The sequence below is a fragment of the Pleurodeles waltl genome, chromosome 4_1 (assembly GCF_031143425.1).
Source record: "Pleurodeles waltl isolate 20211129_DDA chromosome 4_1, aPleWal1.hap1.20221129, whole genome shotgun sequence".
NCBI lineage: Eukaryota > Metazoa > Chordata > Amphibia > Caudata > Salamandridae > Pleurodeles > Pleurodeles waltl.
The window spans coordinates 987,194,505-987,214,752 of record NC_090442.1 but is presented as its reverse complement, the minus strand read 5'-3'; the positions used below and the strand labels follow the sequence as shown (position 1 = coordinate 987,214,752).

Here is a 20,248-nt window from a genome sequence, read left to right as displayed (position 1 = left end):
CCAGCGGTTATAATCCACCAGGGAAAGGCAGGCAGGAAGGGGAGTCGCAGGCCCCTGGGGGCCCCTGCACTGCTCGTGCACTTGGCATGGGCAGTGCAGGGGCCCCCAGGCACAGCCCCACCCTGCTTTTCACTGTCTGAACAGCAGACAGTGAAAAGCGTGACAGGTGCAGCTGCACCCGTCGCACGCCCGCAACACCGCCGGCTGCAATGTTACGGCTGACATCCCCCGGCCAAGCGGGGATGTTGTAAGGCGGCCGGTGGGTTTGCGGCCGCATAGGCAGCCGCTTGGCGGTTCAACCTTGGCGGGCGGCATGAGGGCCTAAATGTTGATTGCCAGTTTGACTACTTCACGACCAGATGATGTGTGATCAATTTATATGTCATTGTAAGAACCGAGGTATGTCAGTTCAAGAAACAAAGGTTTACAACAAAAGTTCCTGTCAATGGGTAATCCCGCTCTAAAACAATGAGAACAGCCAAGAGTGTAGACCCATATCAGGTGTCAACCAGGGAACTGTATGTCAGATGTTCTGAGCCCGTCGGTGCTGTGAGGATGAAAGGCACAACAAGGCTTGGAAGGATGTTAAAGGGGGACCAAATACATTTTTCAGACAAACCAATGTATGTTTCAAGTATGGGAATGCCACCCAAATCAAATGTAGTAGGGCTTTGTCCAGTTGAAAATATAGCTTGCAGGATAAGTAATAGGAAGTAATATTGCCAAAATGGGAGTGCAAAACAGAACAACAAAAGTGTGACAAAAGTATCGTAGAATAGTTCAGAAGGGAGTGTACCATAATCCAGGAGGATTTACCTTGCATGGTGTTGGCTGTATGTGAAAGGGAGGCTGAGAAGGTGGACCCTTCTGAGTGTGTGGATCTCAAAGTGAGTACTGGTGAAGGGGAAAAATATTTGAAGGTACTGGCGAATTCAGAAGAAACAATGTAAATGATTATGTATGTGATCTTTCAGAAAAGGTGGCCAAACAGAGGCCTAGATCAACCTGATTTTTCACCTATAACTTATGAAGGACACAACATTGATTTTTATTTTTCTTGAGTTTAAAAGGAGAAAGACTTTTGAAAAATCTATATTAGCGGGCAAAGTACTAAGATCTTCATTTAGATGTTGGCAGAAAGGGTACTACGTTGCAAATGTGGGAGTACCTTTTCCACCAACCTGAAATTCCAGCTGCCTGGTTTACAGGAAGGTGGACCTTCACTATGTAGACGGTAGAGACTACTCCATCTCTGCCACCTACATAGCCTCTGGAGTAAGGGTCGTTGGAGGTATGGCCATGTGTCCGCTCACCCAATTTAGAGTGGGCGAACACATGGGCAGTTTTTACTGGCCGTCACCGCCAGGTCGAACCTGTGGAAACTACAAAATGACTCCCTTGTGATAGGGAAAAATAATCCATGGCGAGGAGGAGCATTTTTTAAATTATTTTCCAAAACAAAATCCCAATGAAAAAGAAAATAACAATGTAACTTTGCCATGCAGCTCAGTCATGTTGACAGAGCTGGCAGTCAGACCTACAATGCATTGACAGGAACCGCCATGACAGCAGTTCAGGCTAATGCTGGAAATGTCCCCCGAGCCGGTGAACATCTAAAAATATGGCCTGCAGGGACTATGTCACAGCATAGGAGTTCTTCATTCAATTGCCCTGATGAAGTAAAAGCTCACCCGCCAACCTTCAAATTAGCCAAAATGTACTTTAGGTTGCTTCCGCCAAGTGTTATTCCACATGTGGATGAGGCCAGCGATAATCGAACTGGTTTCTGTTGTAAGGAATAACAGTTTGGCTGAGGATGTAATGGAAAGGTTTGCTTGTGAGTTTGCAAAGGGTTTAGGAATAATCAGCAGCTTTAAGCACATGATTACAGTCAAGGATGTGTCTGTGTGGTAAATTAAATAGGATATAGGATAAGATATTGTTTTGTATAAAGGAGGGCTTGGAGAAGGAGCTGTTGAAAATTTGTGAGAAGTGAACTCTCACCCTAGTCAAATCCTCTTTTTGGCTTTCACTTTTGGTTGAAACAGGAAAATGCATCAGTGAGCTGAGCGTATGTGTGGACTTTGGAATCAAAACAAAGCGATTTGGGTCAACTCACTTCCTCTGTCAAATGCCACACAGCTGTTGGTGTTGTTAGTTGGAATTAGCCGCTGCATATACCCAAGTACTGCTCAGACCTGAATCCAGGCACTTTATGGCTTCCATTTCTCCCAGAGGTACTTTTCAGTACTGCTGTATGCTGTACAGAAACGTATTTCTAGATGTTTAAAGAGGTCAGAAGTGTAGCAGCTTTTCAAGATGATGTGTTGATATATGCAACTACCAAACTACCAAAGAGACCGTACTCTAGAGCGAATTGCTCTATTGTGCAGAGACATGATGTGGTCCTACAGGCAGAAAAGTGTGAGATCCTTAAAACTAGGGTTAAGTAACAGGAATGTATTTAATGGGGCAGGGTGCTGAGTCAACTATCGAATTCGACATATGAAGCATTAATAGTGGTCCTTCCCAAGCAAGACAGGGCTCCCTTGATGTTCGCTCATACCGCCTGTTGTCTCTTTTAAATGTCGACTATAAGATACTGGTAAGAAGATCAATCTGGGTTCATACCCGGACACAGCACCTTCTTAAATATTCAAAGAATGTTATGACTTGTGAATAGAATGCCTCCTGAGACCCATGGGTAAGTGGCTGGATCACTTGATATTGAAAAAAGTATTTGATACCTTGGGATGTGACTATCTACTGGCAAAGATGGAGAGCATGGGTTTGGGGCTGGGTTATGCTTGTTGGATCCAAGCCCTATACAAGAACCTGATGGCAAAAGTTCAGACAGGTCAGCTGATTACAGTTTTGCCATACAGAGAGGCACCAGACAGGGCTATCTGCTGTTCGCACTGATTTTTCCCCTGGCTATATAACCACTGGCCTGTCACCTCTGCTTGTAAGCGCGACAGTGGGGAATACTGGTACATGGTGAACACCACATTGTTTCACTCTATGTGGGTGGTGCGCTCGTCTTCCTGTGGGATGTGGCAACCTCACTCCTGGACCTGATGGTGGTGCTGAAGGACTTTGGCATCATGTAGGGCCTCCGAGTGGATTGGGACAAATCATGCCTGTCTACCTGCCCCTGGGGTCTGAAAGAGAGGCCCTGCCAGGAACCAGACTCCAATGGTGTTATAACACATTCAAACATCTGAGTGTTTTCAAATTTACCATACTGATAGAGACCTCAAGGAGGGCAGCGTAGATAATAAGTTGAGCTCAATCCGTAAATCCCTGCCTTTCCGGCAGTTGCCGCCGCTATCACCAATGGGCGATGTGACGATATCACTAATGCTCATACTTCCCTGTCTCTTCTATTTCTTTGGGGCATTACCATTAGAGCCCTGGAAGGAGGCTCAAATTACTCACCTGAGGGACCTATTTGACAATGGGGATTTTCTATCCTTCCAGGACATCATGGACACTCACAATGTGACGGCAGGGCACTTCTTGGCGTACTATGCAATAAAACATGTGATTCATAGTACTTGTGGAACTGGAGGAGAAGGACCGCCTCAGTCATAAAAACTGCACCCACTACTGTCCTCTGGAGGCACACAACATCTTTGGACTGTACGTTGCATTAGGTTCGGGTTAGATGGGTATGACCACTATAGCCCGGATCAGATGGACCAATGACTTACCGCATCCACTGAAAGACACACAATGGGTCCGAGCTCTTTGACAGGTTAAAGAAGTGTCCCATAACCCAAGATTTTGAATTTAATTACTTACATCAGGCATACCTCACATAGTAACGGATAAAGTATGTTTCCTACAGCACACTCTGAATGCCCCAGATGCAAGACACCTGCAGTTGGATTCAATCATATGGTTTAGGAGTTCTCTGTGATACAGAGCGCTTGGGCGGAGGTCACAGGTATAGTGACCGCAGATGCAGATCACCCGCTCACATCCTCGCCCAAGTGTCTACTCAGAATCAGATCCAAAGCTAAAGGGGAGAAGCATATACATAGGCTCATTGACGTTGCTTTTGTTGTATTCAAATGACACATAGCAATGTCGTGGTAGGCCCAGCAGCTCAGGATGTCAAATGCTGGCTATCTTCTTTGATGAAGTGGTGGCGCGCAGAGGCTACAGTAACAGCGAAGCTGAGCATTAGAGGGACTGAGGCAGCAGTAGGAGGGTGCTGGGAGATATACATCAGAAATGTGGAGGCAAAAAAAAATGATACCCATCCACCATGAGCATGGTGTGGGTCTTGATAGGAAACCTTATGTCATAAGTGTTGTAGAACCTGAGGCTCTTAGGGCTTGAGTATCCAACATTACAGATTAGACATTTCACTTGTGTGTTTGGAGGAATGGCATCCCACATGACAACACTGAAGGTGAAATATGCTTATCATTCAAGTCTACTGCACCAGCCCACACTGGATAGCCAGTTGTTGAGTAAATCATATACCAAGGGTGGGAAATTGGTGCTGGAGAGATACCATTATCAACTGGGTGAGAGTGATTTTGCATGATGCCATGTTCCCCTTTGATCATAGACTACATATTTCTCAGGTGTCTTGTGCACATGAAAGACTCAACCTGCTTCCTTCTTCTGAAGACTCCACTGTTATTGTTTATGTTTCTGATTTTACATCTAATCTGATCACTGAGCTTGGAATGTTGGTGAATGCAGAGGATGCTATGCTATAAACAACCATCAGAATTCATGTCCTTGCCTTGTTTGTATTGAAAACAATACATTTGCAAAAAATAAATAAAAACATACCTGGGATGTATGGTATCAGGATACTGAATTGAGCCTAGGCCAGGTTTGGTGGGTGCCATTGTGGACACACCCCCTGATGATCAGAATGGTCTGAAGTCATTTATTGGCTTGTGCAAGCTCTTCGTGCATTTTAACCTGGATTATGCATAGCATGTTAAGCCACTGACAGCCTTTCTGAAGACAAATGCAGTGTATTGGACAAAGTGTGTGAAGAAGAGTGGATCAAGAATCCGCTAGTTATTTCCAGGGCTCTTCGGGCCATATGTATAAACACTTTTTCCCATAGACACAGAATGGGTAAAACCTTTGCTACATCTGGCCCTTAGACTCTATGACCCTAGTTTACAGTATTATATCCCAGTGGATAAAAGAAATTTGAATTTGGGAGCAGCCCTGACACAGAGAAAAGGGGATGTTCAGAACACCACAGGACTATGCCTCACACGTTCTGAGAGGTGAATTTTTTTGCTACAAAAAAAGAGCTTTTAGCTTCAAATTTCATCCCTACAAATGAGGAAAGGTTCTTGTGTAGACAGATCGCAAACCTCTGGTTTCCATCCTCAATGGAGATAACATAAAAAAATCACACTCTGAGAATTGCAAGGCAATCCACCAAGCTGTTGCAGTACAATTTAAATGCTGCACATTCAAGGAGTCAAGTATATCAGAGCACATTACTTTTCACAGTTTTCAGTGGGCAACAAGAAACAGAGGTTGTGGAGTATGAGGAAACCTGATTGGTTTGGTTGAGTTGGAATTCATGAGCGCAATCTCTAAGCCAGAGTGGAGAGTGGTGATGCTAGGGGTTCTGTATTGAACAAGGTTAAGCCTTTTGTGAAGAAGGTGGCACAAAGAGAAAAGTGTACTAGCTGTTAGTGAATTTTTAAGGACATTTTTGTGGCAAGAATTTGCAGCATGTTTTGTGTCTGACAACAGGTTCAGTTTGCCAGTGAGGATGTGGGTAGTTTCTTGTGGCTGGGGCATGTTAAGCACCTGAACAGTTCATTATATAATCTTCAGACAAATTGGTTAGTGGAATGTATGAACCACATCTTGGTGGACTGTGTCCCTTGGGCAGTGTCCAGCAACTATGTGGTTGCCAACATGGTGAGGTCACTGTTATGTTCTTTTAGCTATGTAGGGAAAAGAAGAGGTGTCTGTGGAAGGTTTTGTGTGTGTCAGATGTTCAGGTGGTGTATGTAAATAGAAGTTGTTTGACAAGAGACAAAGTATACAGTTGGTGCAACTTAAGGTGGGTGATACTGTTTGCATAAATAAGCCAGGCCATTTCAGGAAAGGTGAAAACTGGTATGGCAACCCGGTGTTTTTTGTGGCAGTGCAGACAGAGTGATGGGGCATAAGTGATGGAATGTGTCATGGGTAGTCAGGGCTGGTCATGAATAGGAAAAGCTAAGTTTCAACTGAATCAAGCAGGTGGAGTGGGAAAGTCACAGGCCAGTTAGGAACAACCAGGAGCAGCTAGGTGGTTCCTGCTCTATTTGCAAGAGTTCTCATCAGAGGCTTTTGCTGGTGATATTCTTAGTTATGCTTTCTCAGCTCCTCAGCTGGGGCTATTGTTTCTGAATACTGACAGGGATTGGCAGCTATTCTATTTTCCTGTTTGCTTTTATCTTTATATTTCAATTTTGGTTGTCTGTTTTTTATATGTTAATTAAGCTGGTTCTATCCATATGTTCCAACCCTTCTCCTGGGCATCAAAGGATTGATAATGGCTTGTAAATCCTCTGGTTCTGCAAATGGATGTTTAATGGGATGTCATTACCCTTGTTAGCGAACAGACGGACAATCTGCTCCTTTGCTCAAATAAGCAAGCTGATTCTTAAAATATTTGAGGTGAGCAAATGTTATCTACAGTGCCAGATGTTTTACTGAACAACCGATTTAACTAAGCTGATTACAGTTCTGAATTAATTTGATTTTATAGTCATGAAACATCCATGTCTCGCAACTCATCAACACTTTATATGCAGGCTGACTTGTTCACATTCTATTCTATTTTGCATATAAATGATTTTATCCACAAATGCATGCTAAGGCATTCATTACAATTTCTTGTGTTGAAATGGCCTCTGGATCATCATCAGAGGTGCTTCAGCTCTCCTGCAAAAGAGAATAAAGGAAATGCAAGACAAAAGGAAACCGAGAAGATGTACAGACCTGACACCTCACACAGCGCCACCCCTCTTGTGTGTCACATGGTATGAGTCCCCTCACACGGTCACCAGGTGAGGAGCCAATATCACACAGTGGGAGGGATAACAGCTGAAAATACCTACATGATAGTGGCTTTTCACCTGTTTTTGGAGGCTCTGAACAGCCATTGATACTTAAAGGGTGTGAAAACACTCCAAGACATCGGCAGTAGCATTCTCTGCAAGATTTTATTCTTTTTTTGTTTGGTTTATTGGAGTAGGGGACACTTTAGGGTGAAGGGGGTAGAAGTGTCTCTTAAAGAAACAGTTCTCTGCACGAGGCCCTGCCTCTTTCATGGCACAGCACCTCCTCACACGGTGAAACATTTTACTAAGTTGGCAGGTCCGTATGTAGCCCAGATAAAGTTGTCTGAAGTTGGTTTGATGAAAGGTGGCAGCTATGCAGCTGGAGACTTGGAAAATAGTAAATTATCACTTCTTTTTGGCTGGTAGCCTTGGAAATAGAAGATAAACTTTATATTCACACTGCCATTAGCCAAATAGCAGAGCTTATACAAGACAGCTGGTGTCTTTTGACTGTGCTACACACTCTCCATCAGAGGAAAGGCACAGATCTTCTTATGCCTAGGGTCATTTCAACGAACCACACAGTTTGTGTTGGTGTGAACAAAAATTTGCTTTTGTTGACAGAAAACATCCAGCTGGGAGTAATGGTAACGTCAACCAATCAATCAATCATAGCTTTTGTAGCATGCAGCACAATCATCCCTAAGGGTTTCTGGGTCTGAGGGTGCTGTGTCTCCATCAAAAAAACACATCTTGAGTATACTTCTGATGTCCGCTAGCGTGGAAGCTGATCAGAGGTGGAAGGGCAGGCTGTTCCAGGACTTAGCTGATGCACAGGAGAAGGAGCGGCCTCCACTGCAGCTGCAATCAATGCGGGGTGTGTGCGAAGTTTAGTGAGGCGGATTGTAGTTGTCTTGCTGGGACATAAAAGCTGTTGATGGTTCATGTAGGATGGCCCTAGGTTGCGGAGAGCCTTGTACAAGTGTGGGGATTCTGAATGGGGAGCCAGTGGAGGTTCCTGAGGTGTGGGGTGATGGTTGAGCACTTGGGGAGGTTGAGGATGAGTCTGGCTGCAGTGTTCTGTAGAGTCTAATCTTTTAAGTAGTTGGGAGGACATTCCAGCACAGACGGCGTTACCATAGTCGAGGCAGCTGGTGACCAGGGCATGTGTAACTGTCTTTCTGGTGTTCATTATGGATCCATTTGAAGCTTCGGCAGAGCATATGGAGGATGTAGAAGGGGGAGGCAACTGAGTTTACTTGATGATTCATGAATGTTGACAGTTCAAGATGATGGTGGGGTTTTGTGTGTGATCTGATGGAGAGGGTGTTGATCCGAGTTCTGCTGGCCACCATCTGTGGTCCCATACAGAGGTGTTCTTCCCAAAGATCAGGACTTCAGTTTTGTTGGTGTTTAGTTTGAGGCAGCTCTTTTTCATCAATGTTGCTATGTTGGTCATGGTGTTGCGGAAGATGGCTTTGACATCGTGGGGGTCTTCGGTGAGTGAGAGGATTACCTGTGTCATTAGCGTGGGAGACCATAAGGAGTTCATAGACATTGTGAGATTGTGCGGCCATGGCGATTTTTACATTATTTTTGATTTGCCACATAATTCATCATCTATCGCATAATCTGCGGATTTTGGCAAAAATTAGTTTCCAGCCCAAACGGGTCAAAAGTTACTAAAAATGCAGCAACATGTTTTGCTGTGCACTGAAAGATCCTCTGCAGAGCAGGACTGGTCCCCTATTTGTTGCTTATTGTTATAGATGAGTTTTAAAATGGTACTAATAAGGTGCAACTGATGCCCAGACAGTTTTCCAGAGTTTAAAAGTGATGAGACGACTAAGTAATACTATTACAAAATGTGCTGCATAATGTCGCTTTTCCTGCTGTACAATATCCTCAACATTGCCATATACAGGGAGTGCAGAATTATTAGGCAAATGAGTATTTTGACCACATCATCCTCTTTATGCATGTTGTCTTACTCCAAGCTGTATAGGCTCAAAAGCCTACTACCAATTAAGCATATTAGGTGATGTGCATCTCTGTAATGAGAAGGGGTGTGGTCTAATGACATCAACACCCTATATCAGGTGTGCATAATTATTAGGCAACTTCCTTTCCTTTGGCAAAATGGGTCAAAAGAAGGACTTGATAGGCTCAGAAAAGTCAAAAATAGTGAGATATCTTGCAGAGGGATGCAGCACTCTTAAAATTGCAAAGCTTCTGAAGCGTGATCATCGAACCATCAAGCGTTTCATTCAAAATAGTCAACAGGGTCGCAAGAAGCGTGTGGAAAAACCAAGGCGCAAAATAACTGCCCATGAACTGAGAAAAGTCAAGCGTGCAGCTGCCACGATGCCACTTGCCACCAGTTTGGCCATATTTCAGAGCTGCAACATCACTGGAGTGCCCAAAAGCACAAGGTGTGCAATACTCAGAGACATGGCCAAGGTAAGAAAGGCTGAAAGACGACCACCACTGAACAAGACACACAAGCTGAAACGTCAAGACTGGGCCAAGAAATATCTCAAGACTGATTTTTCTAAGGTTTTATGGACTGATGAAATGAGAGTGAGTCTTGATGGGCCAGATGGATGGGCCCGTGGCTGGATTGGTAAAGGGCAGAGAGCTCCAGTCCGACTCAGACGCCAGCAAGGTGGAGGTGGAGTACTGGTTTGGGCTGGTATCATCAAAGATGAGCTTGTGGGGCCTTTTCGGGTTGAGGATGGAGTCAAGCTCAACTCCCATTCCTACTGCCAGTTCCTGGAAGACACCTTCTTCAAGCAGTGGTACAGGAAGAAGTCTGCATCCTTCAAGAAAAACATGATTTTCATGCAGGACAATGCTCCATCACACGCGTCCAAGTACTCCACAGCGTGGCTGGCAAGAAAGGGTATAAAAGAAGGAAATCTAATGACATGGCCTCCTTGTTCACCTGATCTGAACCCCATTGAGAACCTGTGGTCCATCATCAAATGTGAGATTTACAAGGAGGGAAAACAGTACACCTCTCTGAACAGTGTCTGGGAGGCTGTGGTTGCTGCTGCACGCAATGTTGATGGTGAACAGATCAAAACACTGACACAATCCATGGATGGCAGGCTTTTGAGTGTCCTTGCAAAGAAAGGTGGCTATATTGGTCACTGATTTGTTTTTGTTTTGTTTTTGAATGTCAGAAATGTATATTTGTGAATGTTGAGATGTTATATTGGTTTCACTGGTAATGATAAATAATTGAAATGGGTATATATTTTTTTTTGTTAAGTTGCCTAATAATTATGCACAGTGATAGTCACCTGCACACACAGATATCCCCCTAACATAGCTAAAACTAAAAACAAACTAAAAACTACTTCCAAAAATATTCAGTTTTGATATTAATGAGTTTTTTGGGTTCATTGAGAACATGGTTGTTGTTCAATAATAAAATTAATCCTCAAAAATACAACTTGCCTAATAATTCTGCACTCCCTGTAATTTGGCCCTCTACTGCTGCATAATTCCAGTAGCCCTAGATATAGCTGATGATAGCACATTTTGTTTCAGATGAGGCTGCCAAAACAAGATTCATAAATGTTGGTGATTTGACTAGTTCATGCCTCTTGGTCAATGAAGCCATCATTGAATGAGGAATCCTTTAATGACAGAACGTATTCAATCATCAATGAGGAAAGCCTTTTCCTTATGGGGAAACATCAACAAAAATGTTTTTGTGACCAAGTGATATCCAGTTATAAAGACAACATTTGTATAGGTCTTGTAAATGGTGGAGATGTATGCAAGGGAATTGTAAATGAGGATATTATAGACAGGTTGGTGGAGGTCGTTGGAAAGACTTTTCCACTGATGTGGAATATATCAAACATAATGCCATCACTGAGTTGTTGACAATGGAGTGCAGAACAGGTTACTTACCTTCATTATCCCCTTATCTGTCAGAAACTATATCTAGATGCTGATTCCTTAGCTTAGAATTCTCAGGCGTCAGACTAGATCTGGAAGATTTTTCATGAGCAGTACCCCTGAGCTCCGGTAGATGGCATTGATCGGCCCATGTGTGCGCCGCCTGGAATCACCCACGCCAGAATTGACGTCCACTGCACCTATCTGGCTTTACACAGATGCACCAACGTTAGTTTCTTTTCACAACTTTCCACACCAGAAACATGGAGCTTTGAAGAATATTGACCACTGGCATGGATAACTAGGGCCGTGAAAGGGATATAGCCCTGTCCTTATTAATCCATTCACACAGCGGGGAGAACAGGTGGGCTGGTAAGGAATCTGCAGCTAAATACAGTCTCTACCAGATAAGACGTTACCGAAAGTAAGTAACTTGTTCATCTGATAGAGACTTCTAGCAGCAGATTCTTTACCTTAGAATAGATAGCTAAGCAATACCATCCCCAGAGGTGTCTGCAGACCAATTTTATAAAAGGAAACCTTGCAGGACCAAATAGACAAAATGTCTGTCACAATGTGGTTTGTCACAATGGACCTCACTGTCCAGGCAGTAGCATGTGGTAAACATGTGCAGGGTGAATCACATTGCTGTCTGGCAGATATCCAGGTCTGGAATCTGCATGCTATTGCAGTAGTTGCAGCTTTGGCTCTTGTGTAATATAAGCCCTCAGGGGGTAGCTTTTTGGTCAATGTATAGCAAACTTTAATACAGAGTACAACCCATCTGCAGATTGTCCTTTTCTGCAAAGCACGACCCTTCTCAGCTGCAAAATACCTCACAAAAAGCTGATTGCCCACCCAAAACCCCCGTTTGCAGTAGAACAACAACTCATGTTTGGAGTCCAGATGGTAAAGATTCTCCTCAGCCTTGGAAGTATGAGGGGTAGCATAGATAGTAGGAAAGGTGACCACCTTTGGAACAAAGGATGTCCGTGTGCGAAGCACCACTTAGTCAAGATGAATGGATAAACAGGGCAGCTTAAATGATACGGCCAAGAACACACAAACTCGTTGGGCAGATGTTTAGCCATGAGAAAAGCTGTTTTGATGGTAACTGCATGGGACAATTGTGAAGCGCACATTAAGAATGTAAGCACTAGATTCCAGACCCACTGAGGCATGATAAAAGGACAAGGGGGAAAATGATGAACTAAAACTTTCAAGAACCTATGTATAATAGAGATTAGAAAAGAGAGGGCTGATCAGATAATCTGAGAAATGCAGCGGTAGCAGAAAGATAACTGTAAAACGTTAAACATGTAGGTGACCACATGTAAAAAGAATCAGTAAGCTTTTGTAGAACAGAGATAAGATTTATTCTTGATGTAGGGAAATTCCAGCCACAGGAATTTGCATCTACAATACAGGTGGTTTAACAGTTCTTCTCCCGTCTCAATTTCAAAACATAACATTCTATATGGAACGCACCCAACACAGAACTACTAACCATAAAGAAAGGAGAAGGGAAAAAGGAGCAAACCCTAATAAAGATCGTGAATATACCACAATAACCATTAAGAGCGCCCACAGCAGAGCCCCGGTCAGCCAGAGAGAGAATAAAGAGAAGAACCAGAGAAAGAGGGGCACCGAGGGGATCAACATTTCTGTTGCAACACCAAGCCACAAATTTCTTCCAACAACAGCCATCAAACCATCTTGATGGAGGAACGCCTGGCTGCCAAGAAAACATCACAGACTTCAGGAGAAAGGTCAAAGGCTGCCAACTGCTGCCGCTCAATCTCCATGCAAGAAGGCAGAGACTGGACAGGTTCAGGGGAGAACCTTCCCCTGCTGCTGCGAAGAAGATCCTCCTGAAGAGGCAGCCTGATCAGAGGATCAATTGCCATGCTCAGTAGCTCGTGATACCAGACTCTCCATGCCCAGTCCAGTGCCACAAGGATAACTTGAGTCCAGTCATTCTTGATCTTGAGAACTCTGGGCAGGTGTGGTACGGGCAGAAAGATGTACTGGAGGACAGAGCACCACTTGAAATAAAAGCGTTGCAGAGTGAGAGCCGCCTTGGAAGCTCCAGCGAGCAAAACTGCTGACATTGTACATTCTTAGCAGAGATGAACGAATCTAACCAAGGCTCTCCCCACCGGATAGAGGCGCCATTCATCATCTGCTAAGATCTGCGGCTTAGTTTGTCCGCCCTGGTGTTTAGAAAGTCCACCAGGTGTTAAACCACCCGGAAAATACCCTGATGATCCAGCCATGTCTACAGACATAGAGCTTCTTGACATAGGGTCCATGACCACACCCTGCTCTGTCTGTTGTAGTACCACATGGCGGTGTTGTTGTCCAAGAACACCTGCACCAGCCTCTTCTTGATGGAAGGTAGGACAATCTTCAATGCCAGTCAGATAGCCCATAACTCGAGCAGATTGGTGTGGAGTCCTGGAAATCTGGACCATGTTGGAGACATTCCACTGATGCTGTGCCCATTGGAACATCTCACTGCAGAGCCCACATAAGCCAGTGGGCATATGACACAAGCAGGATGCAGGAGGCCACAAGTCTTGGAAGCCTCAGAGTCAGTCTCACCGAAATCCAGTACAGAGGCTGAAATGTCATTATGATAGTCTGAATATCCCGGACTCACTGCTCGGGAGGATAAGTCCAAACCTGCATTGTTTCCAGAATAAATCTGATGAAAAGGAGCATCTGAGAGGGAGTCAAGTGTGACTTCAACACGTTTATAGTGAACCGCAATGAGTGATTGAGGTTCGCTGCAGTCTGGAGGTAGGAGACAACAGCCTGGGGCATGCCCACTTTCAAGAGCCAGTCCTAAGAAAAGGTTAGACTGACACCACTGATCTCGGCAGATGAGCCGCAGCCACAGACATCTCCTAAGTGAACACCCAGGAGCACTGGTCAGGCTAAAAGGGAGCACAGCAAACTGAAAAAACTTGTGGCTGACCATAAACCCCAGGCAACATCTGTGGATAGGCAGGACAGGGATATGACAATATGGATCTTGCATGTCCAATGGTACCATCCAGTCTCCTGGGTCCAGGGCACACAGAAACTTAGCCATGGTGAACATTTTGAATTACTTGAGGAAGTAGTTCAGGAGCCGCAGGGCTCAAATCGGGCGAAGGCCTCCAGGAATAGCAACCAGGGCCTACATATGCCATTGGGACCCTCTCTATGGCTCCCTTCGCCAAGAGAGCTGCAACTTCCTGGCAGAGAGGTAAAAGAAGATCCTCCGTCAGCCTGTCTTGAGATGGTGGCATGGGGGAGGTAGCAGTCAGGAAGGGGAGGGAATAGCCCTTGCGGACCAACTGCAAAAACCACCGTCTGATGTTATGGACTGCCAGTGGATCCTGCCACCAACTGGGTGCCTATGATGGTACAAATGCAGATTAGGAGGGTTTGGAGGCCATAGCTAAGGGAGAGGTGGTGAACTGACCCGACCTCTATCTCCCTGACACACATGGCTTGTGGACACCATGTCCTTTGCCGGACAGAGAAGCATGTGTGGCACGGTAGCTGGGTGGGAACTGGTGCAGTTGGTAGCCCTTTCCATAGCTATGAAAGGGGCAAAAAGCTGACTGGGGATGGCACAGGCAGAAAAGACCCCCAAGGACCAGGCCACGCCCTGACTGTCCTTAAACCTCTCGAGCACTGAGTCCGCTTTGTTTCCGAAGACATGGAATCCATCAAAGGGCCTGTTTGTCAATGAAGACATGACATCCCCCAAAAAGCCAGCAGTGCGTAGCTAGGTGTGGTGCCTAAGGACCACTGTCAAGGAAACTGCTCTGCCAAGAAACTGCTCTTCCTAGCGAGTCAGTCGAGTTGAGTCCACATCAAAATGTGAACTTCGCTGCATCTCTTCCAGCTTGGAAAGCTCATGGCCTGGGCCTCTTCTGGGACCAGAGGCAGCATTTGCGCACCCATATGCCAAAGAGGGTGGGCGTAGCAGCCAAAGAGGCATGCGTTGTTCACAAACTGCAATGCCAGGCTGGCAGAAGAAAACACCTTCTTCCCAAGTGTGTCCAGTCTCTTGGATTCCGTGTCCAGAGGAGCAGTAGGAATGTGCCAAGGTAGACATGTGAGGTGGAAGCCTGCACCACCAAACTCTCTGGGGGTGGGGTATTGGGTGAGGAAACTAGGGTTCACCAGGGCTGGGCGATGGGTAATTGCCCTGTTCACAGGAGCCTGTGTTGGATTTGGACCAGGTACCCAAAAGGACATCAGTGAGGCCCTCATTTAATGGGAGGAGCAGTTCAGATGGGGAAGACTCCCAGATGAAGCACCTCTGTCAAGACATTTTTGACTGCCAATGAGGGTAACTGAAATTCGAGGACCTCAGCAGCCTTCTGCACCTTCATTGTAAAAGATGCTCCCTCCCCCGTAGCCATGGCAGTGGGAGAAAGCATGCCAGTATCTGGGGAAGCATCTAGGCCACTGGCTTAGCCCAGTTCCTCCCACCGGTCCATATCCTGTTCATAAGGTTGGAAATCGGGGTCCAGTAACCCATCCCATCCCTCCTTGAGTCCAATCCCATGGGAATAAGGCTCAGGTTTCGATCGGGGAGGCAAAGCTCCACATGGTGCCAGATACGCCTCTTCAGCTTTGTATCAGAGTCGGGGATTAAAATGGGGATGGCATCACCACTGGGCATGGGGACCGGTGCCAGGGAAGGTTGGGGTGGCATGACTGGTGTCATTTCGGATTTAGAAGTAGATCTTTGGGGCCCCACTGGTGTGAAACCATCAGGGAACCCTGGTGACCCTGCGAGGCCCCCCAGAGGGGTTGGGCTGCCCAAATATGGTACACATGGCATCATAAAACTCCTTGATTTCGGCAGGGGTTGCTCTGGCTCCCAGAAACTTGGGAAAACATGGAGTTGACCAAGGTGAAGGCTCAACCACTGAGCTCGGTCTCATGTGGAAGCTCCTGAGTCTTGCCGGCCAACATGCAGTTGAAGTGTGCTTCAACTTCCTCTTCTTGTCTTTTGACCTACCCAAATGTCCTGAAGATTTAGTATGGGATGACGACCTCAGACTCAATGACCGATCCCAGGACCTTCTTCTTGACCAGGACCTCAACCAGCGCAGAGGTGCACAACAGGCCGCCATGAGCTTGAGGGAGCACTCCCTCAAATTCTTCAGGTTCATCGCTGAGGAGTCGGAGAATGACTTATGGTCGTGCTCAAGGCACTACAGGCAAACAAGATGCAAGCCCGTCACTGTCACTGGCCGATCTCAGGAGCCGCAGGGCTTGAAGCCGACCTTCCTTAATGACATACCTGCCACACCAGGAGGAAAACGTCAAATAAGCCCCTACAAAATGTCAAAAAGGGCACAGTCAAAAAAGACTGAAGGGGTAAATCTTCCTGGATCAGCGCTGGCTGGCACTGAAAGGATAGAACTGATGTCAATGTGCCTGGGTAACACCTACATCGATGCCGCATTTGTCACTTCCGGCGCGGACGATGCTACCGGCACATAAGGGTACTACTCACAGAAAATATTCTGGATCCAGTCAGACGCCTGGGATAATTGTAAGGTAAGAAGTCTCTATCAGTTTTAAGGTACAAGGGTGTCTTTGCTGCTTTGTCTTCACAGAAGAGCTGCAGACGTGTTCTTGCACAAGCTCTACCAGTTTCCATTACTGGCTCTTTTTTGTAGTGGACAGAGGACTTTCCCATTATCTCCACCTCTCTCTATCTCTGACAGCAAATGCTAATCTTCTCTGCAATTAGAGTTCTTTAAAGCAAATGTCTGACTTATTTCATATCCTGGGGAACACAGTAAGCACAATGAGGTACAGGGGTCCACAGACTGTAGGTGCAGCAGAAGTACTATAGCCTGTATTTAAGGATCCTGGAGAACACACTCCCCTCTTCAACCTGCCCCCTGGGTTAGCTGTACTTGCTACAGAATTGAAAAGGAGAAAAATAACACTTTATGTTCAAGGGTCACTGTAAAATCTATCCTAGTGCCAGTGGCATACACCGACATGCTTGCTCAAGCCTCAATGGTTTTATTAGTCTCCCACAAAACATAGATAGCATTTTCATAGATAATCTCTGGTTACACACATCAAAGTAGTTCAACACAAATGTGTCAAGTCTAATTCTAAAATTGATCAAATAAAATTTCCATTGAAATTACTCCAGCTTGCTTAAATGTCCCAGACACTCCAACCTTTGACCTTGCAGTACCTTTTTTGTGTGCTCTTCATGTTTTCTCATTTTCCTTGCCGATGGAGCAATATACCTCCAGTGATGGGCTGATGGACATCTGTCACAGTGGTTTACAGAAGAACTGTGGTATGAGCCTTTCTAGTCTGTATGGGCAAATGTAATCTTCCGTTTACCCATGATAAGGATGCCGAAGGAGAGGGTCAAACAGATGAGGTCTGTCAAGGTCACATTCTAGCTTAGATAGGTGTGGGTCATTTTGGGGCTCTGACAGGTTTGGTCTTGAACTGGGCATACTCTGCAGGGAATGACAAGGTGGTTATATTGCACCAAGTGCTGCGCCCCTCTTTCTAAAACAGCTAGTGCACTGTGGGCAGTGGAGTCCTGCTGCCCATGTTTATGACTCATTTTTTCATTCAAATATTTTTGATTTCCTGGAATTAAAGCTTTGTGGTAAAACATGACAAAACAAGTAATCTATTAAATTGTGTTTAAAATGAGCTGTACCTGATATCAAGGATATGCCAAAAAAAAGAAAACAATATGGGTTGCAAACATACCATAATTATCTGGATACATCTGTAAAGTATGGAGAACAGTGTCCATAGCACCCTGGTCAGACAATAGTGTTCCTGCTCCAGAGCACTCAGATACAGAGCAAAGTATTCTTAATCCACATTCCTGAATGGCAGGATATCCAAGGAACTAAAAAATCAAAATGATGCAAAATAAAAAAACATGTTTCATACTAGGAAAATAGTCCAATTAAAAATAAATCACTAGAAAATAACTAGTCCCGTTCAGTGACCATACCGCAGGTTATAGGTGGGAGGGTGGGAGCACCTGGATAACAATACCTCACAAACATTAGACATCACCATAGTACGATATTATTTGTTCCTGCAATGTATTTTGGACACATCAGCACCACAGCAACATCTGTAGGACTGACATCAATGATTTATCCTTGATTATTATGTATTGCACACTGCTCACAAGTAGCAATTAAGCTATCTGAGTTTGATGAACACTACTCTATGTAGTTTTGCCATTCAATGATCAACTACCACAAGTTTTCTGATCCAGAGCAGGGTCACAAGGACCTAATGTGAAGACAACATCCCACTCTACCCTTCCATTTGTAATTTTAATGTTGTAGTAACCTCTCTTGAGGACAAGGTCTATTAAATAGTAGCTTCATACACATCATCAGTCTCAGGAAACAGCCAGTTCACACAGTGGCAAGATAAATTTGTACTGTTCTCCCAAGGTTGCCATGCAATGGTGTAGAAGTCATCAGGAAGAATGATCAGTTGAGGGTTTGGCTGAAGACCTGGCTACCAAGCAGGGGTCAAAGTAGCTTCTCCCTTATAAGCCATGCTCCCTGTTTGCAGGCCGTACCTCAGAATATACAACTAACTGCTACAGTACAGTACCGTTCTGACTTGCAAAAGGGAGGAGCTTCTTAATGTGTGGTTACTACTCCAAAAAATGTTACAGGTAAAACCAATTTCCTCATTGGTTGAATTTATACAAACATATCTTTTCTAAAATACAACATGTACATACGGCCATTAACATCTGTTAATTCACACTGCAAAACCATGTACCATGATTTTTGTGCTGCTTACTTTTGAACTTAGGGCCAGATACTAAAATTAAAGAATACCGATTTCCTAATTGCGATTCTCTCCGAATCACAATTTGGAAATCTGTACTCCTAATGTAGGGAACTCTTTTGAATTTCATTAGCAATTCCGACTTCATGCATATTAATGGGGTAGGTCGCAATTTGCGACCCATTAGGAATTGCAGTGATCGTAGGGATGGTGATTGCTTCTTCATTTAGCTATTTTTTTTATTTTTATTATGAAGCCTGTTTTCCTTGAAGGAAAACGGGATGCATTTAAAAAGAAAAAAAATAACTTTGCAGTCCATGGGGCCACTGCCTAATCTTAAGAAATGTCTTTTTTTACATTCTCATAGGGAAAGGAGTCCTATGGGGACCCCCTTCCTCTGTGCAAATGGGTTACCAACAGTTTTGAACTAATGTCAAAGTATTACTGTATTTTGTACATTAGAAGATGCATTTTTCCGGTTGCAAATGGCCTGATTCTGTGACTAGGGCCTTTTGTGAACGGAAAATTGCATTGAACATCTGCCCCCAAAGGGCCAGATGCACAAGGATAATTGTTTCAGATTACCAAATAGCAAATGTTTGTGGGTATCACAAACACCAATGTACAAATGTGTCTTTGATTTTGCAATTCCTGGTGGGTCGCAAATAGATCTACATCATGAATATTAATACAGTAGGGCTTGGTTACAACAAGATGGGAATCACTGAAATCACAGGGATTGTGATCTGCTGGTGTCATCAGACCACTATGTCTGTGACTGCCTTTAAATAAAGCAATCTTTAATTTTTTCAAAATGGAGCCCATTTTCCTTGAAGGAAATCCGGATTCACTTAAAAATAAAAATGAAAAGTTTTCTTTTCATGGTTTTAAGAGTAGGTAGTGGCCCATGGGACTACTGCGCCTGCTCTTAAAAATGTTTTACAAACATTCACTAAGGGGAAGGGGTCCATTTGAGACCTCTTCCCAATTGCAAATGTGTTACCACCTACATGAAGTAGATGGTAAAATGCAAATGTTTTGTGGCCGCATTTCGGTTGCACAATATTCACACATACCACTGTGATTTTGTTTGTATATGTGAAAAAGCCTTTTTACTATCGCAAATGGACCGATTCCAAGAATCGATCCATTTGCAACCACAAAACAAATTGTACCTGTGGTCCTTGGTCTTTAAATTTTTGGGGCATGCAATTTAATACTGATAAACTGTACATATATTTTGACTATGGTTCTTATCACTAGACTGTTGGTGGCCTGAGCTCTATTCAAATCCATGCAGGAGATAAGAGTGCGTAGCACGCATTATTAAAAAATGTACTGTCATCTGAGTAAGATGGAAAAGTAAGGTCTAGCAAAAAGCCCATGTCTTTGTACTAGCCAAGTACTATCTCTGCTTCCTCAAATAGCTGTAAGGGTGACGCAAAACATTAGGA

The 20,248-nt window shown here is 44.5% G+C and overlaps 1 protein-coding gene across 3 annotated transcripts in view; it reads right to left on the bottom strand.

The window, feature by feature from the left end:
* Window positions 1-20,248, bottom strand: part of LRRK2 (leucine rich repeat kinase 2) — a 1,446,345-nt gene that overhangs the window by 1,063,644 nt on the left and 362,453 nt on the right. For all 3 annotated transcript variants that reach the window (XM_069229760.1, XM_069229761.1, XM_069229762.1), the window contains one exon: window positions 17,736-17,880. In XM_069229760.1, the coding sequence (XP_069085861.1) occupies window positions 17,736-17,880 (145 nt within the window). The remainder of the gene's footprint in view (window positions 1-17,735; window positions 17,881-20,248) is intronic.